Source organism: Bombina bombina, chromosome 6 (genome assembly GCF_027579735.1).
Source record: "Bombina bombina isolate aBomBom1 chromosome 6, aBomBom1.pri, whole genome shotgun sequence".
NCBI lineage: Eukaryota > Metazoa > Chordata > Amphibia > Anura > Bombinatoridae > Bombina > Bombina bombina.
Window position 1 is genome coordinate 271,750,115 of NC_069504.1, and position 22,929 is coordinate 271,773,043.

A 22,929-nucleotide genomic window follows, 5' to 3' on the forward strand; every position below is an offset into this window, starting at 1 on the left:
TCTTTGAAAGCACAACTATCTTCTATGGGTATAGTGGTGCGTTTGTTTAAAGTGGAAACCGCTCCCTCGACCTTGGGGACTGTCTGCCATAAGTCCTTTCTGGGGTCGACCATAGGAAACAATTTTTTAAATATGGGGGGAGGGACGAAAGGAATACCGGGCCTTTCCCATTCTTTATTAACAATGTCCGCCACCCGCTTGGGTATAGGAAAAGCTTCTGGGAGCCCCGGCACCTCTAGGAACTTGTCCATTTTACAAAGTTTCTCTGGGATGACCAACTTGTCACAATCATCCAGAGTGGATAATACCTCCTTAAGCAGAATGCGGAGATGTTCCAACTTAAATTTAAATGCAATCACATCAGGTTCAGCCTGTTGAGAAATGTTCCCTGAATCAGTAATTTCTCCCTCAGACAAAACCTCCCTGGCCCCATCAGACTGGGTTAGGGGCCCTTCAGAAATATTAATATCAGCGTCGTCATGCTCTTCAGTATCTAAAACAGAGCAGCCGCGCTTACGCTGATAAGTGTTCATTTTGGCTAAAATGTTTTTGACAGAATTATCCATTACAGCCGTTAATTGTTGCATAGTAAGGAGTATTGGCGCGCTAGATGTACTAGGGGCCTCCTGAGTGGGCAAGACTCGTGTAGACGAAGGAGGGAATGATGCAGTACCATGCTTACTCCCCTCACTTGAGGAATCATCTTGGGCATCATTATCATTATCACAAAAATCACATTTATTTAAATGAATAGGAATTCTGGCTTCCCCACATTCAGAACACAGTCTATCTGGTAGTTCAGACATGTTAAACAGGCATAAACTTGATAACAAAGTACAAAAAACGTTTTAAAATAAAACCGTTACTGTCACTTTAAATTTTAAACTGAACACACTTTATTACTGCAATTGCGAAAAAACATGAAGGAATTGTTCAAAATTCACCAAATTTTCACCACAGTGTCTTAAAGCCTTAAAAGTATTGCACACCAAATTTGGAAGCTTTAACCCTTAAAATAACGGAACCGGAGCCGTTTTGAACTTTAACCCCTTTACAGTCCCTGGTATCTGCTTTGCTGAGACCCAACCAAGCCCAAAGGGGAATACGATACCAAATGACGCCTTCAGAAAGTCTTTTCTAAGTATCAGAGCTCCTCTCACATGCGACTGCATGCCATGCCTCTCAAAAACAAGTGCGCCACACCGGCGCGAAAATGAGGCTCTGCTTATGCTTTGGGAAAGCCCCTAAGAATAAGGTGTCTAAAACAGTGCCTGCCGATATTATTATATCAAAATACCCAGATAAAATGATTCCTCAAGGCTAAATATGTGTTAATAATGAATCGATTTAGCCCAGAAAAAGTCTACAGTTTTAATAAGCCCTTGTGAAGCCCTTATTTACGATCGTAATAAACATGGCTTACCGGATCCCATAGGGAAAATGACAGCTTCCAGCATTACATCGTCTTGTTAGAATGTGTCATACCTCAAGCAGCAAGAGACTGCACACTGTTCCCCCAACTGAAGTTAATTGCTCTCAACAGTCCTGTGTGGAACAGCCATGGATTTTAGTGACGGTTGCTAAAATCATTTTCCTCATACAAACAGAAATCTTCATCTCTTTTCTGTTTCTGAGTAAATAGTACATACCAGCACTATTTCAAAATAACAAACTCTTGATTGAATAATAAAAACTACAGTTAAACACTAAAAAACTCTAAGCCATCTCCGTGGAGATGTTGCCTGTACAACGGCAAAGAGAATGACTGGGGTAGGCGGAGCCTAGGAGGGATCATGTGACCAGCTTTGCTGGGCTCTTTGCCATTTCCTGTTGGGGAAGAGAATATCCCACAAGTAAGGATGACGCCGTGGACCGGACACACCTATGTTGGAGAAAAACAATCACAGAAACTGCTAAAACAGTGAAAAAAGCAGTAAATCTTACAAAATTTTTACAGTGTGTATAATAGGCTGATAGAGCATTGCACCCACTTGCAAATGGATGATTAACCCCTTAGTTTCAAAACCGGATCAAAAAAACGATAAACGTTTTTAAACAGTCACAACAAACTGCCACAGCTCTGCTGTGGCCCTACCTGCCCATACAACGACTTTGGAAGGCACAAAAACCCCTTAGAGAGGTCCTATATGTTCAGGGGACTTCTTCAGGGAAGCTGGATGTCTCAAGCTGCAAAAACTAATGGAAAATAGGCCCCTCCCAACCTGTACTCCGAGTGAGAGGGCCATAAAAAACTATCCCTAGGCAAAATCTAGTCAGCCATGTGTAAAAACTGGGCCCCAGAATAAAGTTTTATCACCAATATGAAATAAACGTTTATACACCTCAAGCAAACGTTATATCTATTCAGTAATGAGAGTAAATAATAAAAATATTACCCTTTACAGCAAGCATGATACCAGTCGTTATTAAATCACTGTAATCAGGCTTACCTTAAATAAATCCGGTATTGTCAGCATTTTCTAGCTTATCATTTCTCTAGAAAAATTTAAAACTGCACATACCTCAGAGCAGGAGACCCTGCACGCTATTCCCCCAGCTGAAGTTACCCATCTCTTTAGTTATGTGTGAGAACAGCAATGGATCTTAGTTACAACCTGCTAAGATCATCAAAGACCACAGGCAGACTCTTAAACTTTCTGCCTGAGGCTAAAATAGTACAACTCCGGTACCATTTGAAAATAAACTTTTGATTGAAGATAAACTACATTAATGCACCACATCTCTCTAGCTGCTTCCCTTGTTGAGAGCTGCAAGAGAATGACTGGGAGGTGGCAGTTAGGGGAGGAGCTATATAGACAGCTCTGTTGTGGGTGGATCCTCTTGCAGATTCCTGTTGGGAAGGAGAATATCCCACAAGTAATGGATGAATCCGTGGACTGGATACACCTTACAAGAGAAAGTAATTTTTTGTTGAGCGAACAGTTCAAAATATTTTCAAATCCACGCTCTAGCTATAAAAATAGTGCCATATGACTATAGCTTTGTTTAGACCGTCCGCTCACTTTAAAAGTAATTTTTTGTTGAGCTACCAGTGCACCAGGGTTTTTGAATTTCAGCGCTACATTAAAAACCAAGTTATAGCACATCTTCATTACAACTGCATCTAAAATATTGCTAGCATTCAAGCTCTTTTAGTAAACTTTGTCCTTTGTCTATCACTTTCAAGAAGCTTTCCCAGGGATGTGACCTGGACCTGCCAAATGATGCTTAGTTTTCTATTAAAAAATAATTAGTTTATTTAAAGTAATTGGCAAGAGTCCATGAGCTAGTGACGTATGGGATATACAATCCTACCAGGAGGGGCAAAGTTTCCCAAACCTCAAAATGCCTATAAAAATACACCTCACCACACCCACAATTCAGTTTTACAAACTTTGCCTCCTATGGAGGTGGTGAAGCAAGTTTGTGCTAAGATTTCTACGTTGACATGCGCTTCTCAGCATTTTGAAGCCTGATTCCTCTCAGAGTTCAGCGAATGTCAGAGGGATGTGAAGGGAGTATCACTTATTGAATGCAGCGATTTCCCTAACGGGGATCTATTTCATAAGTTCTCTGTTATCAGTCGTAGAGATTCATCTCCTACCTCCCTTTTCAGATCGACGATATACTCTCATATTCCAGTACCTCTGCTGATAACTGTTTCAGTACTGGTATGGCTATCTGCTATATGTGGATGGGTGTCTTTTTGGCAAGTATGTTTTTTATTACTTAAGACAACCCAGCTATGGTTTGGCACTTTATGCATTTATATAAAGTTCTAAATATATGTATTGTACTTATATTTGCCATAAGTCAGGTTCATGCATTTCCTTGTGCAGACTGTCAGTTTCATATTTGGGAAATAAAACATATTAAGAAATATTTTTTTCTTACCTGGTGTTTAGTCTTTGTTCAAATTGACTACTTTTACGCTTTCAAACTGCGGGCAGCATTAGGCCCGCGGGTGCGCCAAATGCTAGACTTTATTGTGTCATTCATGGCGCAATAATTTTTTTGGCACGAAAAGTACGTCCGTTGATGCAAGTTCGTCACTTCTGGCGTCGTAGTCGATGCGGAAGTCTTACATACGGTTGCGTCAGAGATGCAAGTGTATCATTTCCAGATATTGTTGGCGCCAAAAAATTTTCTCTTACGTTGTGAGTCATACTTGGCGCAAAATTTTTAATTAGTTTTATACCCCCATTGCTGTTTGCCTCTCTCTATGTCAGAGGACTATGCTGTTTGCATTTTTTCCCATTCCTGAAACTGTCAAATAAGGAAATTGATAATTTTGCTTTATATGTTTTTCTTTTTACATACTGCAAGATGTCTCAATCTGATCCTGCCTCAGAAGTATCTGTTGGAACGTTGCTGCCTGACATCGGTTCTACCAAACCTAAGTGCATTTGTTGTAAGATTGTGGAAATTATATCTCTGAATGTCATTTGTAATAGTTGTCATGATAAACTTTTACATGCAGAGAATGTATCCATCAGTAATAGTACATTGCCAGTTGCAGTTCCTTCAACTTCTAATGTACATCATATACCTATGAATTTTAAAGAATTTGTTACCGATTCTATTCTGAAGGCTTTGTCTGCATTTCCGCCTTCTAATAAACGTAAAAGGTCTTTTAAAACTTCTCATAAAGTTGATGAAATTTCAAATGACCAGCAACAATTATTTATCCTCATCTGATGAGAATCTGATTCAGAAGATCCTTCCTCAGATATTGACACTGACAAATCTACTTATTTGTTTATAATAGAGTATATTTTTTCTTTGTTAAAAGAAGTGTTAATTACTTTGGATATTGAGGAAGCTAGTCCTCTTGACATTAAGACTAGTACGGGTTTAAATGCTGTTTTTAAACCTCCTGTGGTTACTCCAGAGGTTTTTCCTATTCCTGATGCTATTTCTGATATGATTTTTAAGGAAAGGAATAAGCCAGGTGCTCCTTTCATTCCTTCTTCAAGGTTTAAAAAAAAAATTGTATCCTTTACCAACAATTTCTAGAGAGTTTTGGGAATAGAACCCCAAAGTTGATGGGGCTATTTCTACTCTTGCTAAACTTACCACTATTCCTATGGAAGACAGTACTTCTTTTAAAGATCCTTTAGATAGGCTTTCCTTAGATATGATTCAAGTTTCCGATTTATATTCAGGTCTGCAATTTCTTTGGCTGATGTTGCGGCTGCATCAACTTTTGGTTAGAGAATTTAGCGCAACAAGAATTGGATTTTGACATATCTAGCATTGTTAGTTTACTACAGCATGCTAAACATTTTATTTGTGATGCCATTTTTGATATTATCAAAATTGATGTTAGATCCATGTCTTTAGCTATTTTAGCTAGAAGAGCTTTGTGGCTTAAATCTTGGAATGCTGATATGACATCTAAGCCCAGATTATTATCTCTTTCTTTCCAAGGTAATTTATTTGGTTCTCAGTTGGATTCTATTATTTCAACTGTTACTGGAGGAAAGGGTGTTTTTCTGCCTCAGGATAAAAAAACCTAAGGGTAAATCTAAGGCTTCTAACCGTTTGTTACTTTCGTCAAAATAAGGAAAAAAATCAAATCCTTCAAAATTGGAATAAATCCAAGCCATTTAAAAAACCAAAGTCAGACCCTAAATCCGCATGAAGCTCAGCTGGTAGGGGGCAGATTAAGGTTTTTCAAGGAATTTTTGGAAAAATTCTGTCCAAAATCAATGGATTCAGAGCATTGTCATTCAAGGGTATCGAATAGGATTCAGAGTAAGACCTCCTGTGAGAAGATTTTTTTCTCTCACGTATCCCAGCAAATCCAGTGAAAGCTCAGGCTTTCCTGAAGTGTGTTTCAGACCTGGAGTCTTCAGGGGTAATCATGCCGGTTTCCTTTTCAGGAACAGGGTCTGGGGTTTTATTCAAATCTATTCATTGTCCCAAAAAAGGAAAAATTCATTCAGACCAGTTCTGGATCTGAAAATTTTGACTATATATGGTGACTATAAGGACTATTCTTAGCCTTTTGTTCAGCAAGGACATTATATGTCTTCATATTCCGATTAATCCATAACATCAGTTCCTGAGATTCACTTTTCTAGACAAGCATTACCAATTTGTTGCTCTTCCATTTGGCCTAGCAACAGCTCCAAGAACCTTTTCAAAAGTTCTAGGTGCCCTACTATCTAATCAGAGAGCAGGGTATTGCGGTGTTTCCTTATTTGGACGATATCTTGGTACTAGCTCAGTCTCTACATTCTGCAGATTCTCACACAAATCAACTAGTGTTTCTTCAAAAACATGGTTGGAGGATAAATTTACCATAAAGTTTCTTGATTCCTCAGACAAGGGTCACCTTTTTAGGTTTTTAGATAGATTCAGTGTCCATGACTCTGTCTCGGACAAGAGACGTTTGAAATCTGTTGCAGCCTGTCGGCACCTTCAATGGCTATGTGCATGGAAGTTTTAGGCCTCATGACTGCAGAATCGGACGCGATTCCTTTTGCTCGTTTTCACATGAGACCTCTACAGCTTTGTATGCTGAATCAATTGTGCAGGGATTATACAAAGATATCACAGTTAATATCCTTAAATCCCAAAGTACGACACTCTGACGTGGTGGTTAAATCACCAGCGTTTAGTTCAAGGGGCTTCCTTTGTTCGGCCAACCTGGACTGTGATCACTACAGACGCAAGTCTTTCAGGTTGGGGAGCTGTCTGGGGATCTGACAGCACAAGGGGTTTGGAAATCTCAAGAGGCGAGATTACCAATCAATATTTTAGAACTCCGTGCAATTCTCAGAGCTCTTCAGTTTTGGCCTCTGTTGAAGCGAGAGAATATGCTATAGAAAGAGCGCTACAAGATTCCTGCTAAGGTATATGTGGCCTAAGGTGGTGTCCACTATGTGTGTTAAAATACTTCTATGATATATAATACAAAATATTGAGGACGTGTGTATAAGAAAAGTGTGCAAAAAAAAAAAAAAAAAGTGTTATTTAATAAACAATCTTCTAAAATACAAGAAATGAACAACTTCCTAAAATACAATTCTTAAAATACGAGTGGATAATCTTCTAAAATACAGTAAATAGATATACAATCTTATGTTTTACAATGCATAGAATTTAAAAATACAAAAAATGTTGTGAAAATATCTTATAATATCTATGTCCTAAGAACTTAATAGGCAATACAATGATAAAATATTATATATAAATAGATACATGCATACAGTTAATACATAGCAATTATCTTAATTGAAAGACAAGATAAAGCACAGTCCGTGTAGTTCCAATAGTGATGGTTATGTCGTGTGTTATAAATGGAAATCCAAAATGTCCAAAAACAATAAGTGAAAATCCAAGGTGTACAAAAATAATCCAAAATGAAATATCAATATAAATGTGTCTAAAGGATGTGTGTATACAAAAAAAGATCCAATAAGATTATATGCAATGTGTAAAAATTAAAAAAAAAAAAAATCAAAAAAAGACATCAAAAAAGAGAAATTTATTTTAAATTAAAAAATACAAAATACTGAAAAAGGTAAAAGTAAAAATAAAAATGCAGTGAAAAAAGCAGTGAAAAAAAGCAGTGAGAAAAAAAAAAAAAAAAAAAAAAAAGGTGTACACCTTAAAAAAATATATAATAATGTATACACAGTATGGTCTTAATATGATTGGGTAGAAAAATAGAATGAGGGTGTGCCCTCAAAAGTATGTATAAATGTTTTCCTTCTTTAGTGCATAAAAAGTTAGATCCTTATTTCCAAATAAGTGTTAAATCCTAAATATAATGGTGCTGGTGGTATAGTATTTGCTTGTAATCTTCTTTCAGAAGTGGTTATAATAATCCTAAATCTGACATCGGATTCCTATATAAAAAATAAAAAGAACATAGTGCAATATTGCCTCTATATTTATAACAGTAATAAGCGAAATAAAATATCTTTTGGCTAAATCCATATTAACGACACATAAATTATATGTATGAGTAGAGTAGGCTTGGCCGTTACTTTTATTGTCAATATAGGCAACAAATCCTGCAAATACCCATATACTCCTGAGACCACAATACTTTTTTTTTTTTTTTTTTTTTTTAAACACATATGGACTTAGAAACATGCTCTTTGCCGCCAAGAATACCGGAGCCTCATTCAAGTCATTAGCGCATGACCGGAAGTGCATAATTAATTTCCGGGTCTGAACGTTTCCGGTTATTCCGGATCAGAGGAGATGCACAGAGGATGTGTAAACACTCCATGGGAACCTGTAAACATTTCCGGGGCATAATAGTTAATCCACACAGGTTAGCTTCACAAGAGCTTAAGGTCAACAAATTTGGCGTAAAAAAATGTTGGCGCATTTTTTGGAAAGGTCCAATTGGACAATTCAATCTATTTAAGGTAGCAACATAATACAGCCGATACCAGTCTTGAGAAAGGTCCTCACAGACCGAAACGCGTAGATTGTACTGGTATTGCAGCTCAGGCACACACGGTAAAGCAGGATACTTATTTTGTTATAAATATAGAGGCAATATTGCACTATGTTCTTTTTATTTTTTATATAGGAATCCGATGTCAGATTTAGGATTATTATAACCACTTCTGAAAGAAGATTACAAGCAAATACTATACCACCAGCACCATTATATTTAGGATTTAACACTTATTTGGAAATAAGGATCTAACTTTTTATGCACTAAAGGAAAACAGTTATACATACTTTTGAGGGCATACCCTCATTCTATTTTTCTACCCAATCATATTAAGACCATATAATACATTATTATATATTTTTTTAAAAGGTGTACACCCTTTTTTTTTCTCACTACTTTTTTTCACTGCATTTTTATTTTTACTTTTTTCAGTATTTTGTAAGTATTTTTGAATTTTAAATAAATTTCTTTTTTTTGCCCCATATATCCACGGATTTTTTTGATGTCTGATTTTTTTTTTAATTTTTACACATCACATATAATCATCTTATTGGATCTTTTTTGTATACACACATCCTTTAGACACATTTATATTGATATTTCATTTTGGATTATTTTTGGACACCTTGGATTTTCACTTATTGTTTTTGGACATTTTGGATTTCCATTTATAAACACACGACATCATCATAACCATCACTATTGGAACCACACGGACTGTGCTTTATCTTGTCTTTCAATTAAGATAATTGCTATGTATTAACTGTATGCATGTATCAATTTATATACCATTATTTTATCATTGTATTGCCTATTTATCAAGTTCTTAGGACATAGATATTATAAGATATTTTCACAACATTTTTATATTTTTAAATTCTATGCATTGTAAAACATAAGATTGTATATCCATTTACTGTATTTTAGATTCTATATATTTTTAAATTCTATGCATTGTAAAACATAAGATTGTATATCTATTTATTATTATCATCAGGTATTTGTAGAGCGCCAACAGGTTCCGCAGCGCTGTAAACATAGTCTGTGTACAGGATAGCTTTTGTAGGGGTCAAGTAAGTAGAGGGCCCTGCCGAGAGTTTCACTGTTGTAGTCGGCTCTTATGAAGAGATCTGTAAACAGCTGGGCCCATAGGCTTACAATCTAAGGGGTTCAATGGGAAAGCAATGGCGTTAAGAAAGGTTAGTGTTGGTTGTAAGCATCCCTGAATAGTAGAGTTTTTAGGGAGTGCTTGAAGCTGTTAAAACTAGGGGAGAGTCTTATGAGCGAGGCAGGGAATTCCACAAGATGGGGGCCAGTCTGGAGAAGTCCTGTAAACGTGAATGTGAGGAAGTAACAAGAGAGGAGGAGATCCTGAGCTGATCGAAGGGGACGGGAGGGAGAGTATCTAGAGACAAGTTCTGAGATGTAGGGGGGAGCAGTGCAGTTGAGAGCTTTATATATCAGGGTGAGGATTTTATGTTTAATCCTAGAGGCAAGAGGAAGCCAGTGAAGGGATTGGCAGAGAGGTGCAGCAGATGAAGAGAGACAAGTAAGGAAGATGAGCCTGGCAGAGGCATTCATAATGGATTGTAAAGGAGCTATGCGGCAGCTAGGTAGACCTGTATTTTAGAAGATTATCCACTCATTGCATTTTAAGAATTGTATTTTAGGAAGTTGTTCATTTCTTGTATTTTAGAAGATTGTTTATTAAATAACATTTTTATTAAGAAACACTTTCTTTTTTTTTTACACACTTTTCTTATATAAACGTCCTTCTCAATATTTTGTATTATATACCATAGAAGTATTTTAACACATCGTGGACACCACCCTAAGCTACATATACCTTAACAGGAATATTGTAGCGCTCTTTCTATAGCATATTCTCTTTTTTCCTTTTGAGATCTGGTTGGGAGATCTCGCCCCTTTGAGAGAGAGCTTGTGTGGTTTTATTTTGGCGCCTTATGGTAACACTCCTCTGTTGAAGAGAGAACCATTCATTTGCTTTCAGACAGACAATATCACAACTGTGGCATATGTCAATCATCAGGGTGGGACTCACAGTCCAAGCAATGAAAGAAGTATCTTGGATACTTGCTTGGGCGGAATCCAGCTCCTGTCTAATCTCTGCGGTGCAAATCCCAGATGTAGACAATTGGGAGGCGGATTATCTCACCTGTCAGACTTTACATCCAGGGAAGTGCTCTTTCCATCTAGATGTATTTTCTCAGATTGTTCAGATGTGGGGTCTTCCAGAGATAGATCTCATGGCTTCTCATCTAAACAAGAACCTTCCCAGCTACCTGTCCATGTATGTTCAGGCAGATGCAGTGGATGCACTGACACTTCTTTGGTGTTATCATCCTGCTTACATTTTTCCGCCTCTAGTTCTTTTTCCAAGAGTGATATCCAAAATCATAATGGAACAATCATTTGTGTTGCTGGTGGCTCCAGCATGGCCACACAGGTTTTGGTATGTGGATCTTGTTCAGATGTCCAGTTGCCAACCTTGGCCACTTCCGTTAAGGCCTTCTGTCTCAAGGTCCGTTTTTCCATCAAGATCTCAAATCATTAAATTTGAAGGTATGGAAATTGAACGCTTAGTGCTTAGTCATAGAGGTTTCTCTGACTCAGTGATTAATACTATGTTACAAGCTCGTAAATCTGTCTCTAGAAAGATTTATTATAGAGTTTGGAAGACCTACATTTCCTGATGTTCTTTAAGAATGCCAAGAGAATTTATGAGAATTCCTAGAATTCTACAGTTTCTTCAGGATGGTTTGGACAAGGGTTTGTCTGCAAGTTCCTTGAAGGGAAAAATTTCTGCCCTCTCTGTTTTATTTCACGGAAAGATTGCTAAACTTCCTGATATTCACCGTTTTGTTCAGGCTTTAGTTCGTATTAAGCCCGTCATTAAATCAATCTCTCCTCCTTGGAGTCTTAATTTGGTTTTGAAGGCGTTACAGGCTCCTCCATTTAAGCCTATGCATTCTTTGGACATTAAACTACTTTCTTGGAAAGTGTTGTTCCTTTTGGCCATCTCTTCTGCTAGAAGAGTTTGAGCTATCAGCTCTTTATTGTGAATCTCCTTTTCTGATTTTTCATCAGGATAAGGCGGTTTTGCGGACTACATTTAAATTTTTGCCTAAAGTTGTGAATTCTAACAAAATTAGTAGAGAACTTGTTGTCCCTTCCTTGTGTCCTAATCCTAAGAATTCTTTGGATGTGGTAAGGGCTTTAAAATATGTTGAAGCTACTAAAGATTTCAGGAAGACTTCTAGTCTGTTATATTTTCTGGTCCTAGGAAAGGTCAGAAGGCCTCTGCTATTTCCTTGGCTTCTTGGTTAAAGCTTTTGATTCATCAAGCTTATTTGGAGTCGGGCTAGGCCCCGCCTCAGAGAATTACAGCTTATTCTACTAGATCAGTCTCCACTTTGTGGGCTTTTAAGAATGAAGCTTCAGTTGATCAGATTTGCAAAGCTGCAACTTGGTCTTCTTTGCATACATTTACTAAATTTTACCATTTTGATGTATTTGCTTCTTCAGAAGCAGTTTCTGGTAGAAAAGTTCTTCAGGCAGCTGTTTCAGTTTGATTCTTCTGCGGAGGTTTTAAGTTTTTCTTTTCATTATGAGAACAACATATTTTGGGTTGTGGATTATTATTTCAGCGAGAAATGGCTGTTTATTTTTATCCCTCCCCTCTCTAGTGACTCTTGCGTGGAGTTCCACATCTTGGGTATTGATATCCCATACGTCACTAGCTCATGGACGCTTGCCAATTATATGAAATAAAACATAATTTATGTAAGAATTTACCTGATAAATTAATTTCTTTCATATTGGCAAGAGTCCATGAGGACCCACCCTTTTTATGGTGGTTATGATTTTTTTGTATAAAGCACAATTATTTCCAAATTCCTTTGTTGATGCTTTTTACTCCTTTCATTATTACCCCACTTTTTGGCTATTCGTTAAACTGAATTGTGGGTGTGGTGAGGGGTGTATTTATAGGCATTTTGAGGTTTGGAAAACTTTGCCCCTCCTGGTAGGATTGTATATCCCATACGTCACTAGCTCATGGACTCTTGCCAATATGAAAAATGAATTTATCAGGTAAATTCTTACATAAATTATGTTTTTTTAAAGTTTTTTAAAACTTTTTATACCGATCTATTAAAATTCACTAAAAAAATAAAAGTATTTCTAATGCATTAATATAAATCGACCTAAAGTGATGGTAAATTCACTTTCATAACTTTGCATAGTCTGAAAACTTCTAACTAGCATATTGATATGCTTATTTTGTTCCAATGTCAAATCCACTTTAATAGTGAGCGTTTTTGTAAGGCTCCGTTACCTGATTCAATGCAGCCTCTCCGAATGATTTTCCCTTAGGTTTCTTTGACTGGCAGTTCAACCAATCAGAGGCTCACCATGCGCCCCATGTAAGTTACAATCCCAAGTCCGAAGAAATGAGCGATAGCAATAAAGTTGTAGTTAAAACTTAACATTTATTGATTTAAGAAACGGTTATAAAAACAGGATGGTCAAATACAAAGAGGCAAGGACATCTCTAGGCTGGCAGGCTCCCGTTAGTCACAGAACGCTCCCGTGCTTGGAACTCAGGCTGGAAGTTGAACTGCGCACACGCAACTGCTACGCTATTTGTGCAACATAAACAGTAAGGAAACTTACAGTATGTTAACAGTAAGCAGCCTCACTGTTTATGTTGCGCAAATAGCATAGCAGTTGCGCAGTTCAACTTCCAGCCTGAGTTCCAAGCATGGGAGCATGCTGTGACTAACTTACATGGGGTGCATGGTGAGCCTCTGATTGGCTGAAAGAGCTGCCAGTCAATGAAGCCTAAGGGAACACCATTCAGAGAGACTGCATTAAATCAGGTAACACAGCCTGACAAAAACGCTCAGTATTAAAAGTAGATTTGACGTTAGAACAAAATAAGCATATCAATATGCTAGTTAGAAGAGTTTTCAGACTATGCAAAGTTATTGAAGTGAATTTACCATCACTTTAAATGCTGCTTTAAACTTCATTTAACTACAGGATTCCAAAACCACTATACAGGTAGAAAACCCTTTATCCAAACTGCTTGAAACTAGAAAAGGTTTGGATTTCAGAATAGTTTGGATTTTTGAATATTTGCATCTTTAAAATGGGACAGTTTGGAGAGAGAGGATGGAACAAAAAAAGTGTAAACAATATCTCGTCAGGGCTTGACAAACCCAGGGAGCCACTGGTTCCTAGAATTTAACCGCTGGCTCCTAACATTTTGGGTTATTCTCCATATAGCAATATGCAAATACCATTGTCTGGCTCCTTAGAGTATGTGTGGTTCTAAATATTCTTACTGGCTCCTAAATTTTTAAAAGATTTGTTGACCCCCTGTCTTATGTAATTTAGGCAATATTTACAGGTCATAACACCGCTTATACCAGCAACCTAAAAAGTAGTTTTATATAATTTACTACTTTTGTATAAATAATACCCTCAGAAAGATAGTGTAGTAAGAAAGGTCATTTACCGTTTTAAATAGACTATTTGCATTTTAGAACACAAAAAACACAGGAAGATAATTGTGGCTTACAGGCAGGAAAAAAAGTAATTTTCTCCTGTTAAGTGTAGTCAGTCCACGGGTCATCCATTACTTATGGGATTATATCTCCTCCCCAACAGGAAGTGCAAGAGGATCACCCAAGCAGAGCTGCTATATAGCTCCTCCCATCTACGTCATACCCAGTCATTCTCTTGCACCTAACTAATAGATAGGACGTGTGAGAGGACTGTGGTTGTTAAACTTAGTTTTTATTTCTTCAATCAAAAGTTTGTTATTTTAAACAGCACCGGAGTGTGTTGTTTCTCAGGCAGCATTAGAAGAAGAATCTACCTGAGTTTGTGTATGATCTTAGCGGTCGTAACTAAGATCCACTTGCTGTTCTCGGCCATTCTGAGGAGTGAGGTAACTTCAGAAAAGGGGACAGCAGGCAGGGTTCACCTGCAAGGAGGTATGTTGCAGTATATTATTTTCTAAGGAATGGAATTGACTGAGAAAATACTGCTAATACCGATGTAATGTAAGTGCAGCCTTAAATGCAGTAGTAGCGACTGGTATCAGGCTGATATGTATGTATGTTTACACTGAGGTATTTCTGGGGAATGGAACTTCACTAAGAAAATACTGTATACATTTAAGTTATATTTGAGCCTCCACTGCAGTGAAAGCGACTAGCAGCAGGCTTATTAATAACATTTCATAATTTTATTTTTAAAACATTTACTGGCATGTTAATCGTTTTTTTCTGAGGTACTTGGTGATAAAACTTTATGGGCATGATTTTTACCACATGGCTGTCGTTTGTATCTGAATAAAATCAGTTTACTGAGCTTCCCCACTGTTGTATGATACAGAGATTATTAACAAGGAGTGGGATAGACCCGGTGTGCCTTTTTCACCCCCTCCTATATTTAGAAAAATGTTTCCAATAGACGCCACCACACGGGACTTATGGCAGACGGTCCCTAAGGTGGAGGGAGCAGTTTCTACTCTGGCTAAGCGCACCACTATCCCGGTGGAGGATAGCTGTGCTTTTTCAGATCCAATGGATAAAAAGTTAGAGGGTTACCTTAAGAAAATGTTTGTTCAACAAGGTTTTATATTACAACCCCTTGCATGCATTGCGCCTGTCACGGCTGCGGCGGCATTCTGGTTTGAGTCTCTGGAAGAGACCATTAGCTCAGCTCCATTGGATGAGATTATAGACAAGCTTAAAGTCCTTAAGCTAGCTAATTCATTTATTTCTGATGCCGTAGTACACTTAACTAAGCTTACGGCTAAGAACTCCGGATTCGCCATTCAAGCGTGTAGAGCGCTGTGACTTAAATCCTGGTCAGCCGATGTGACTTCTAAATCTAAATTGCTTAACATACCTTTCAAAGGGCAGACATTATTCGGGCCCGGTTTGAAAGAAATTATCGCTGACATTACTGGAGGTAAGGGCCGTGCCCTGCCTCAAGACAGGGCCAAACCAAAGGCTAAACAGTCTAATTTTCGTGCCTTTCGTAACTTCAAGGCAGGAGCAGCATCAACTTCCTCCGCTCCAAGACAGGAAGGAACTGTTGCTCGCTACAGACAGGGCTGGAAACCTAACCAGTCCTGGAACAAGGGCAAGCAGGCCAGAAAGCCTGCTGCTGCCCCTAAGACAGCATGAAGTGAGGGCCCCTGATCCGGAAACGGATCTAGTGGGGGGCAGACTTTCTCTCTTCGCCCAGGCTTGGGCAAGAGATGTCCAGGATCCCTGGGCGTTGGAGATCATATCTCAGGGATATCTTCTGGACTTCAAAGCTTCTCCTCCAAAAGGGAGATTTCATCTTTCAAGGTTGTCAGCAAACCAGATAAAGAAAGAGGCGTTTCTACGCTGTGTACAAGACCTTTTACTAATGGGAGTGATCCACCCAGTTCCGCGGTCTGAACACGGACAAGGGTTTTACTCAAATCTGTTTGTGGTTCCCAAAAAAGAGGGAACCTTCAGACCAATATTGGATTTAAAGATCCTAAACAAATTCCTAAGAGTTCCATCGTTCAAAATGGAAACTATTCGGACCATCTTACCTATGATCCAAAAGGGTCAGTACATGACCACAGTGGATTTAAAGGATGCCTACCTTCACATACCAATTCACAAGGATCATTACCGGTATCTAAGGTTTGCCTTCCTAAACAGGCATTACCAGTTTGTAGCTCTTCCCTTCGGGTTAGCTACAGCTCCAAGAATCTTTACAAAGGTTCTGGGCTCTATTCTGGCGGTACTAAGACCGCGAGGAATAGCAGTAGCTCCGTACCTAGACGACATTCTGATACAAGCGTCAAATTTCCAAACTGCCAAGTCTCATACAGAGTTAGTTCTGGCATTTCTAAGGTCGCATGGGTGGAAGGTGAACGTAGAAAAGAGTTCTCTATTGCCACTCACAAGAGTTCCCTTCTTGGGGACTCTTATAGATTCTGTAGAAATGAAAATTTACCTGACAGAGGACAGGTTATCAAAACTTCTAAATGCTTGCCGTGTCCTTCATTCCATTCAACACCCGTCAGTGGCTCAATGCATGGAGGTAATCGGCTTAATGGTAGCGGCAATGGACATAGTACCTTTTGCACGCCTGCATCTCAGACCGCTGCAATTGTGCATGCTAAGTCAGTGGAATGGGGATTACTCAGATTTGTCCCCTATGCTAAATCTGGATCAAGAGACCAGAGATTCTCTTCTATGGTGGCTTTCTCGGCCACATCTGTCCAGGGGGATGCCCTTCAGCAGGCCAGATTGGACGATTGTAACAACAGACGCCAGCCTGCTAGGTTGGGGCGCTGTCTGGAATTCCCTGAAGGCTCAGGGATCATGGACTCAGGAGGAGAGACTCCTTCCAATAAACATTCTGGAATGAAGAGCAGTTCTCAATGCCCTTCTGACTTGGCCTCAGTTAGCAACTCTGAGGTTCATCAGGTTTCAGTCGGACAACATCACGACTGTGGCTTACATCAACCATCAGGGAGGGACAAGGAGTTCCCTAGCGATGATGGAAGTTTCAAAGATAATTCGCTGGGCAGAGTCTCACTCTTGCCACCTGTCAGCGATCCACATCCCAGGCGTGGAGAACTGGGAGGCGGATTTCCTAAGTCGCCAGACTTTTCATCCGGGGGAGTGGGAACTTCATCCGGAGGTGTTTGCCCAACTACTTCAGCATTGGGGCAAACCAGATCTGGATCTCATGGCGTCTCGCCAGAACGCCAAGCTTCCTTGTTACGGATCCAGGTCCAGGGACCCGGGAGCGGTACTGATAGATGCTCTGACAGCACCTTGGGTTTTCAACATGGCTTATGTGTTTCCACCCTTCCCGATGCTTCCTCGATTGATTGCCAGGATCAAACAGGAGAGAGCATCAGTGATTCTAATAGCGCCTGCGTGGCCACGCAGGACCTGGTATGCAGATCTAGTGGACATGTCGTCCTGTCCACCTTGGTCTCTGCCTCTGAGACAGGACCTTCTGATTCAGGGTCCTTTCAAACATCCAAATCAAATTTCTCTGAGGCTGACTGCATGGAGATTGAACGCTTGATTCTCTCAAAGCGGGGATTCTCTGAGTCAGTGATTGATACCTTAATACAGGCTAGGAAACCTGTTACCAGGAAAATTTACCATAAAATATGGCGTAAATATTTACATTGGTGCGAATCCAAGTGTTACTCATGGAGTAAGGTTAGGATTCCTAGGATATTGTCTTTTCTACAAGAAGGTTTAGAAAAGGGTTTATCTGCTAGTTCGTTAAAGGGACAGATCTCAGCTCTGTCTATCCTTTTACACAAACGTCTGTCAGAAGTTCCAGACGTTCAGGCTTTTTGTCAGGCTTTGGCTAGGATTAAGCCTGTTTTTAAGACTGTTGCTCCGCCGTGGAGCTTAAACTTAGTTCTTAACGTTCTGCAAGGTGTTCCGTTTGAACCCCTTCATTCCATTGATATCAAGCTGTTATCTTGGAAAGTTCTGTTTTTAATGGCTATTTCCTCGGCTAGAAGAGTCTGAGTTATCGGCCTTACATTGTGGTTCTTACCTAAGGTAGTCACTAATAGGAATATCAATCAAGAGATTGTTGTTCCATCATTGTGCCCTAACCCTTCTTCAAAGAAGGAACGACTTCTGCACAATCTAGACGTTGTCCGTGCCCTGAAATTTTATTTGCAGGCAACTAAGGATTTTCGTCAAACTTCTTCCCTGTTTGTCGTTTATTCTGGACAAAGGAGAGGTCAAAAAGCTTCGGCTACCTCTCTCTCTTTTTGGCTTCGTAGCATAATACGTTTAGCATATGAGACTGCTGGACAGCAGCCTCCTGAAAGGATTACAGCTCATTCTACTAGAGCTGTGGCTTCCACTTGGGCCTTTAAGAATGAGGCCTCTGTTGAACAGATTTGCAAGGCTGCAACTTGGTCTTCACTTCATACTTTTTCAAAATTTTACAAATTTGACACTTTTGCTTCTTCGGAGGCTGTTTTTGGGAGAAAGGTTCTACAGGCAGTGGTTCCTTCCGTGTAAAGATCCTGCCTTTCCCTCCCGTCATCCGTGTACTTTTAGCTTTGGTATCCCATAAGTAATGGATGACACGTGGACTGACTACACTTAACAGGAGAAAACATAATTTATGCTTACCTGATAAATTCCTTTCTCCTGTAGTGTAGTCAGTCCACGGCCCGCCCTGTTGTTTACGGCAGGTCTAAAAAATTTTATCTTAAACTCCAGTCACCACTGCACCCTATAGTTTCTCCTTTCTCGTTTGGTTTCGGTCGAATGACTGGGTATGACGTAGAGGGGAGGAGCTATATAGCAGCTCTGCTTGGGTGATCCTCTTGCACTTCCTGTTGGGGAGGAGATATAATCCCATAAGTAATGGATGACCCGTGGACTGACTACACTACAGGAGAAAGGAATTTATCAGGTAAGCATAAATTATGTTTTTTTTTCTTCCTAAAAATAAAAATTGTTTGGATTTTGGAATTTCAGATTTGGGAATTTGTACCTGTATTTAAAAAGCACAATAATATAATCACATGAAATTATACTGCATTTCTTTTCATGAGTTTGGATGTGGGGTCTAACAAATTACTGAGCTTTTGTTTAAAACTATATTTGTAAATTATCTTCTTCCTACAAAATGATTTTATGTGCATATGAAATATCTTTTTCCACTAAAAACCATTTACATACAAAAAAAAAAAAAAGTAAACAGGAAACAAGCTTAAACCGAAGCAATTCAAATGCGGATATTGCATTAAGGAAAAAAAGTTTAAATTAAGGAGTTGAAAAGTGTGCAACTTAAAAACAACGTTCAGTGAAAAACTTCTTACCTAGAAGCAACAGTGACAACCTGTGCACTACAGTAATAAATGCACGCCTGATGCGACACGAAAAGGACATCTGAGGTTGCGTGGATTCCAAAAACGTTACATCTGCGATAGTTACTATACTATCAGTATCCCCAGAGCACCTATGAATAAAACAGAAGAGTTCACGTTAGATCAGAACATTCCTTATTTTGGCATGAATAGAGATAAAAAAAATGTACAGACTTACTTGATTCCAACATCTTTCCCAGAATGTAAGATCCACTCCAAAGATTTATTTAATTCACTCGCATATTCATCACCTAGTTCCTGATGGGGGGGGGGGGAATAGATAGAAACTTCAAAACTGAAACGTGTATGGTTGCATTTCAGTTTTAAATAGATGCATTTTTGAAATATACTTCAATCAACAAAAATGCATTTAGTACATTTTTTTAAAATTTTTACTATTTACACATACATGTATTCCATATAGTAGACTTGTAAATGCAGGTAAGTGGGTTTGAAAGGATCTCCATATCATGCACTTATCTATGGGACTGAGTAACTACTACTGGGGATTTAATCGTTTTTTGGGAAGCGATGTCTTCCATTTAAAATATGGAAGCCTCATTATCAGTGTTTAATTATAATCTGAGTAAAAATGTTCGCCTATACCTATCCTGTCATTAGCTGCCAGCTCTACATATAAAGTTTGAGCACCCCCATTCATCTCCAGATATTACAGAAACCACTTTTCAATCTATCCATGAATTACATTTAAAAATGCTTCACCATCAATTACTCTCTCCAGTCTCCAAAATGTCTCAGGCTGCACCTAATCTAAGGAACACTACCTTGCTGTCAGACTATTGCTAACCTTTCATAGATTCTTTGAAAAATCACCTGTTCAGAAAACCTTGAGACATAAACCCCAATTATTTTTCTTTCCTGATATAGAAAGATCATGCAATTTTAAACAACTTTCTAATTTACTTCTATTACCCAATTTACTTCATTTCACGTGATATAATTTGCTGAAAAGCAAATCTAGATAGGCTTAGTAGCTTCTGACTGGTGGCTGCACATAGATGCTTCATGCGATTGACTCACCCATGTGCATTGCCATTTCTTCAACAAAGGATATCTAAAGGAGAAAGCAAATTAAATAGAAAATTGGAATGTTTAAAAATTGTATTCTCTATCTGAACCTTGAAAGACAAATTTTGGGTTTAGTATCCCTTTAAGGGGACAGTAAAGTCAAAATTAAACTCATGATTCAGATAGAGCATGCAATTTATTATCTATTTTTCTTCCTTCTCTTGGTATCTTAATTTGAAAAGCAAGAATGTAAAGCTTAAGAGCCGGCCCATTTAAGAGCCGGCCCATTTAAGAGCCGGCCCATTTAAGAGCCGGCCCATTTAAGAGCCGGCCCATTTAAGAGCCGGCCCATTTAAGAGCCGGCCCATTTAAGAGCCGGCCCATTTAAGAGCCGGCCCATTTAAGGTTCAGAACCTGAGTTGCTCTTGCTTATTGGGTGGCTAAATGTAGCCACCAATCACAAGCCCTAGCCAGGGTGCTGATCCAAAAAAGGGCCGGCTCCTTAGCTTACATTGCTACTTTTTCAAATAAAGGTACCAAGAGAACAAAGAAAAGTTAATAGGAGTAAATTAGAAAGTTGCTTAAAATTGCATGCTCTGAATCATGAAAAAAAAAAATTTGGTTTACTATCCCTTTAAGTACCTTCATGACATTAAACCGATGTTCTCCACGAATAAAAAAAGGAGCTGCAAATTTATAACTAAACATTCTGCAAGTTTAGACTACTCGTATAACTCATCTTTACCCAAATTCTAGAATATTTCCTGCTCTATCAAGTTATATTGGGGTATACAAGACAGATGTAAATACAAGGTGATTCTCACAATAGCTAAGGCTTATTTTAGTCTTCAATCACACTCACCATTAAATATTCAGTTGTCTCCTGGATGGAAAGTTTAGGGTGATCAGAGTGACCACAAATATGATCACCTAGAAAAGATTTGAAAATTAAATATATATATATATATATATATTTTAGAAAACATTCAAGGACTAGGACTCCCAAAAAAAAAAAATTGTAAAACTTTTTTTAGATCTCAGTCTTATCAAGAGACATACATATACACTTTCTATTAAGTAGATTATTATGGTCCTCTAACCTAGGAGTATACTTTATATTGTAGACTGGTCTAGGACAACAGCAACAATGAAATTTGATATTGCAGATGCAAGTGTCCAATTGGTTAGGCTGCACCCCTAAATAACCATCAAAACCTTTTGCTCAGGTGTTTACGGTATAAAATTTCTATATATGTGCTACTGGTGCCCAATGCATTAGATGTTTATTCTAAATGAGCTCTTTATAATATTGCTGCAAAATTAAACAATGTCAAAATATTTATGCATTGATTTTTTTTGTTAAAATGTTTCCAAGTAACAATTTTTTTTTATATTTTAATATTAGATTGTCCTAAAGAGACAGCCAAAAAATTGAATCCCCCACACAATCTGTAAAAAAAACAGACCCTAAGGGCTAGATTTATCAAGGGCTTGGAGAATTCCTTTGCATTTATGAAGATTAATTTGTCCTCGTGAAAAAAAAGGAAGTTCTCCTGATTTATTTCAAAATACGTGGGGGTTTTTTGTTTTTTGTTTGTTTTTTTAGGTAGTATTGTCTGCCCTCTTAAAGTACTTACATTTGCGTTTTACATGGGGCAAATATGAGCTTTTTTTGCTAGAATAAGAAAGTATTGCGTCAGAAATAGATGTGAACATGACAAGAGCTCAAAAACATGATTTCTAACGCGGTTCTCCACAGTACCTATGGATAACTAGAATACGCGTATTGAAGGAGAACTTTGCGTTCTCCAAAGGCGCAAATAGAAATACTATAGAAGCTGGGTTTTTTTGGACTGCAAAACAGTGCAAGTTGCGCTAACAAAGGACAGTTTTAAACATTTAAATTATGAACATGTTTGTAAAGCAGTGCTCAAAAGGGACATAAATCTTGAATCACTGAAAGTGATGAAGCATATCACATACAATCAGAAAGCTTGTCCTGGGACTTGCAAGGAAAAATTGCTTCTGGCATGTGCAGGCAGTCACTTTAATTTCCATACTCTTTTTTTCAAAGGGACATAACGCAACATTTTTCTTTCATGATATAGATAGAAAAAAAAAAATTACATATTCTTTGTTTACTTGTTATCCTTTGTTAAAAAACAGGAAGATAAAATCAGGAGTGTGCATGTGTGTTGCAAAACTGGTACCATATAGTGCTGAAATGTTATTCATTAGCAAAAGCACTAGATGGCAGCATTTACAGTCATGTAGTGCTGCAGACATAAGCACGGTATGTATCTGGCAGACCATGCCGTTTTAAACAACTTTATAATTTACTTCTAACAAGTTTTCTTGGAAACTTTTGTTGTTAAGCAGGGACGCATTTCTAAAGCACTATATAGCAGCAGGTTTGCAAGAATGTTATCCATTTGCAAGAGCACTAGATAGCAGCACTATTATTCTGCCCTATAGTGCTCCAGATGCCAAACTACATATATTTTCAACACAGAATATCATGCGA

General features: G+C 38.3%; 1 protein-coding gene across 1 annotated transcript in view; it reads right to left on the minus strand.

The window, feature by feature from the left end:
- LEMD3 (LEM domain containing 3) overlaps positions 1–22,929 on the minus strand; it is a 109,013-nt gene that overhangs the window by 13,358 nt on the left and 72,726 nt on the right. Inside the window, exons 4-6 of the mRNA XM_053719223.1 lie at positions 21,268–21,335; positions 19,555–19,634; positions 19,329–19,468 (exon numbers count right to left, since the gene is read on the minus strand). Coding sequence (XP_053575198.1) covers positions 19,329–19,468; positions 19,555–19,634; positions 21,268–21,335 — 288 coding nt within the window. The remainder of the gene's footprint in view (positions 1–19,328; positions 19,469–19,554; positions 19,635–21,267; positions 21,336–22,929) is intronic.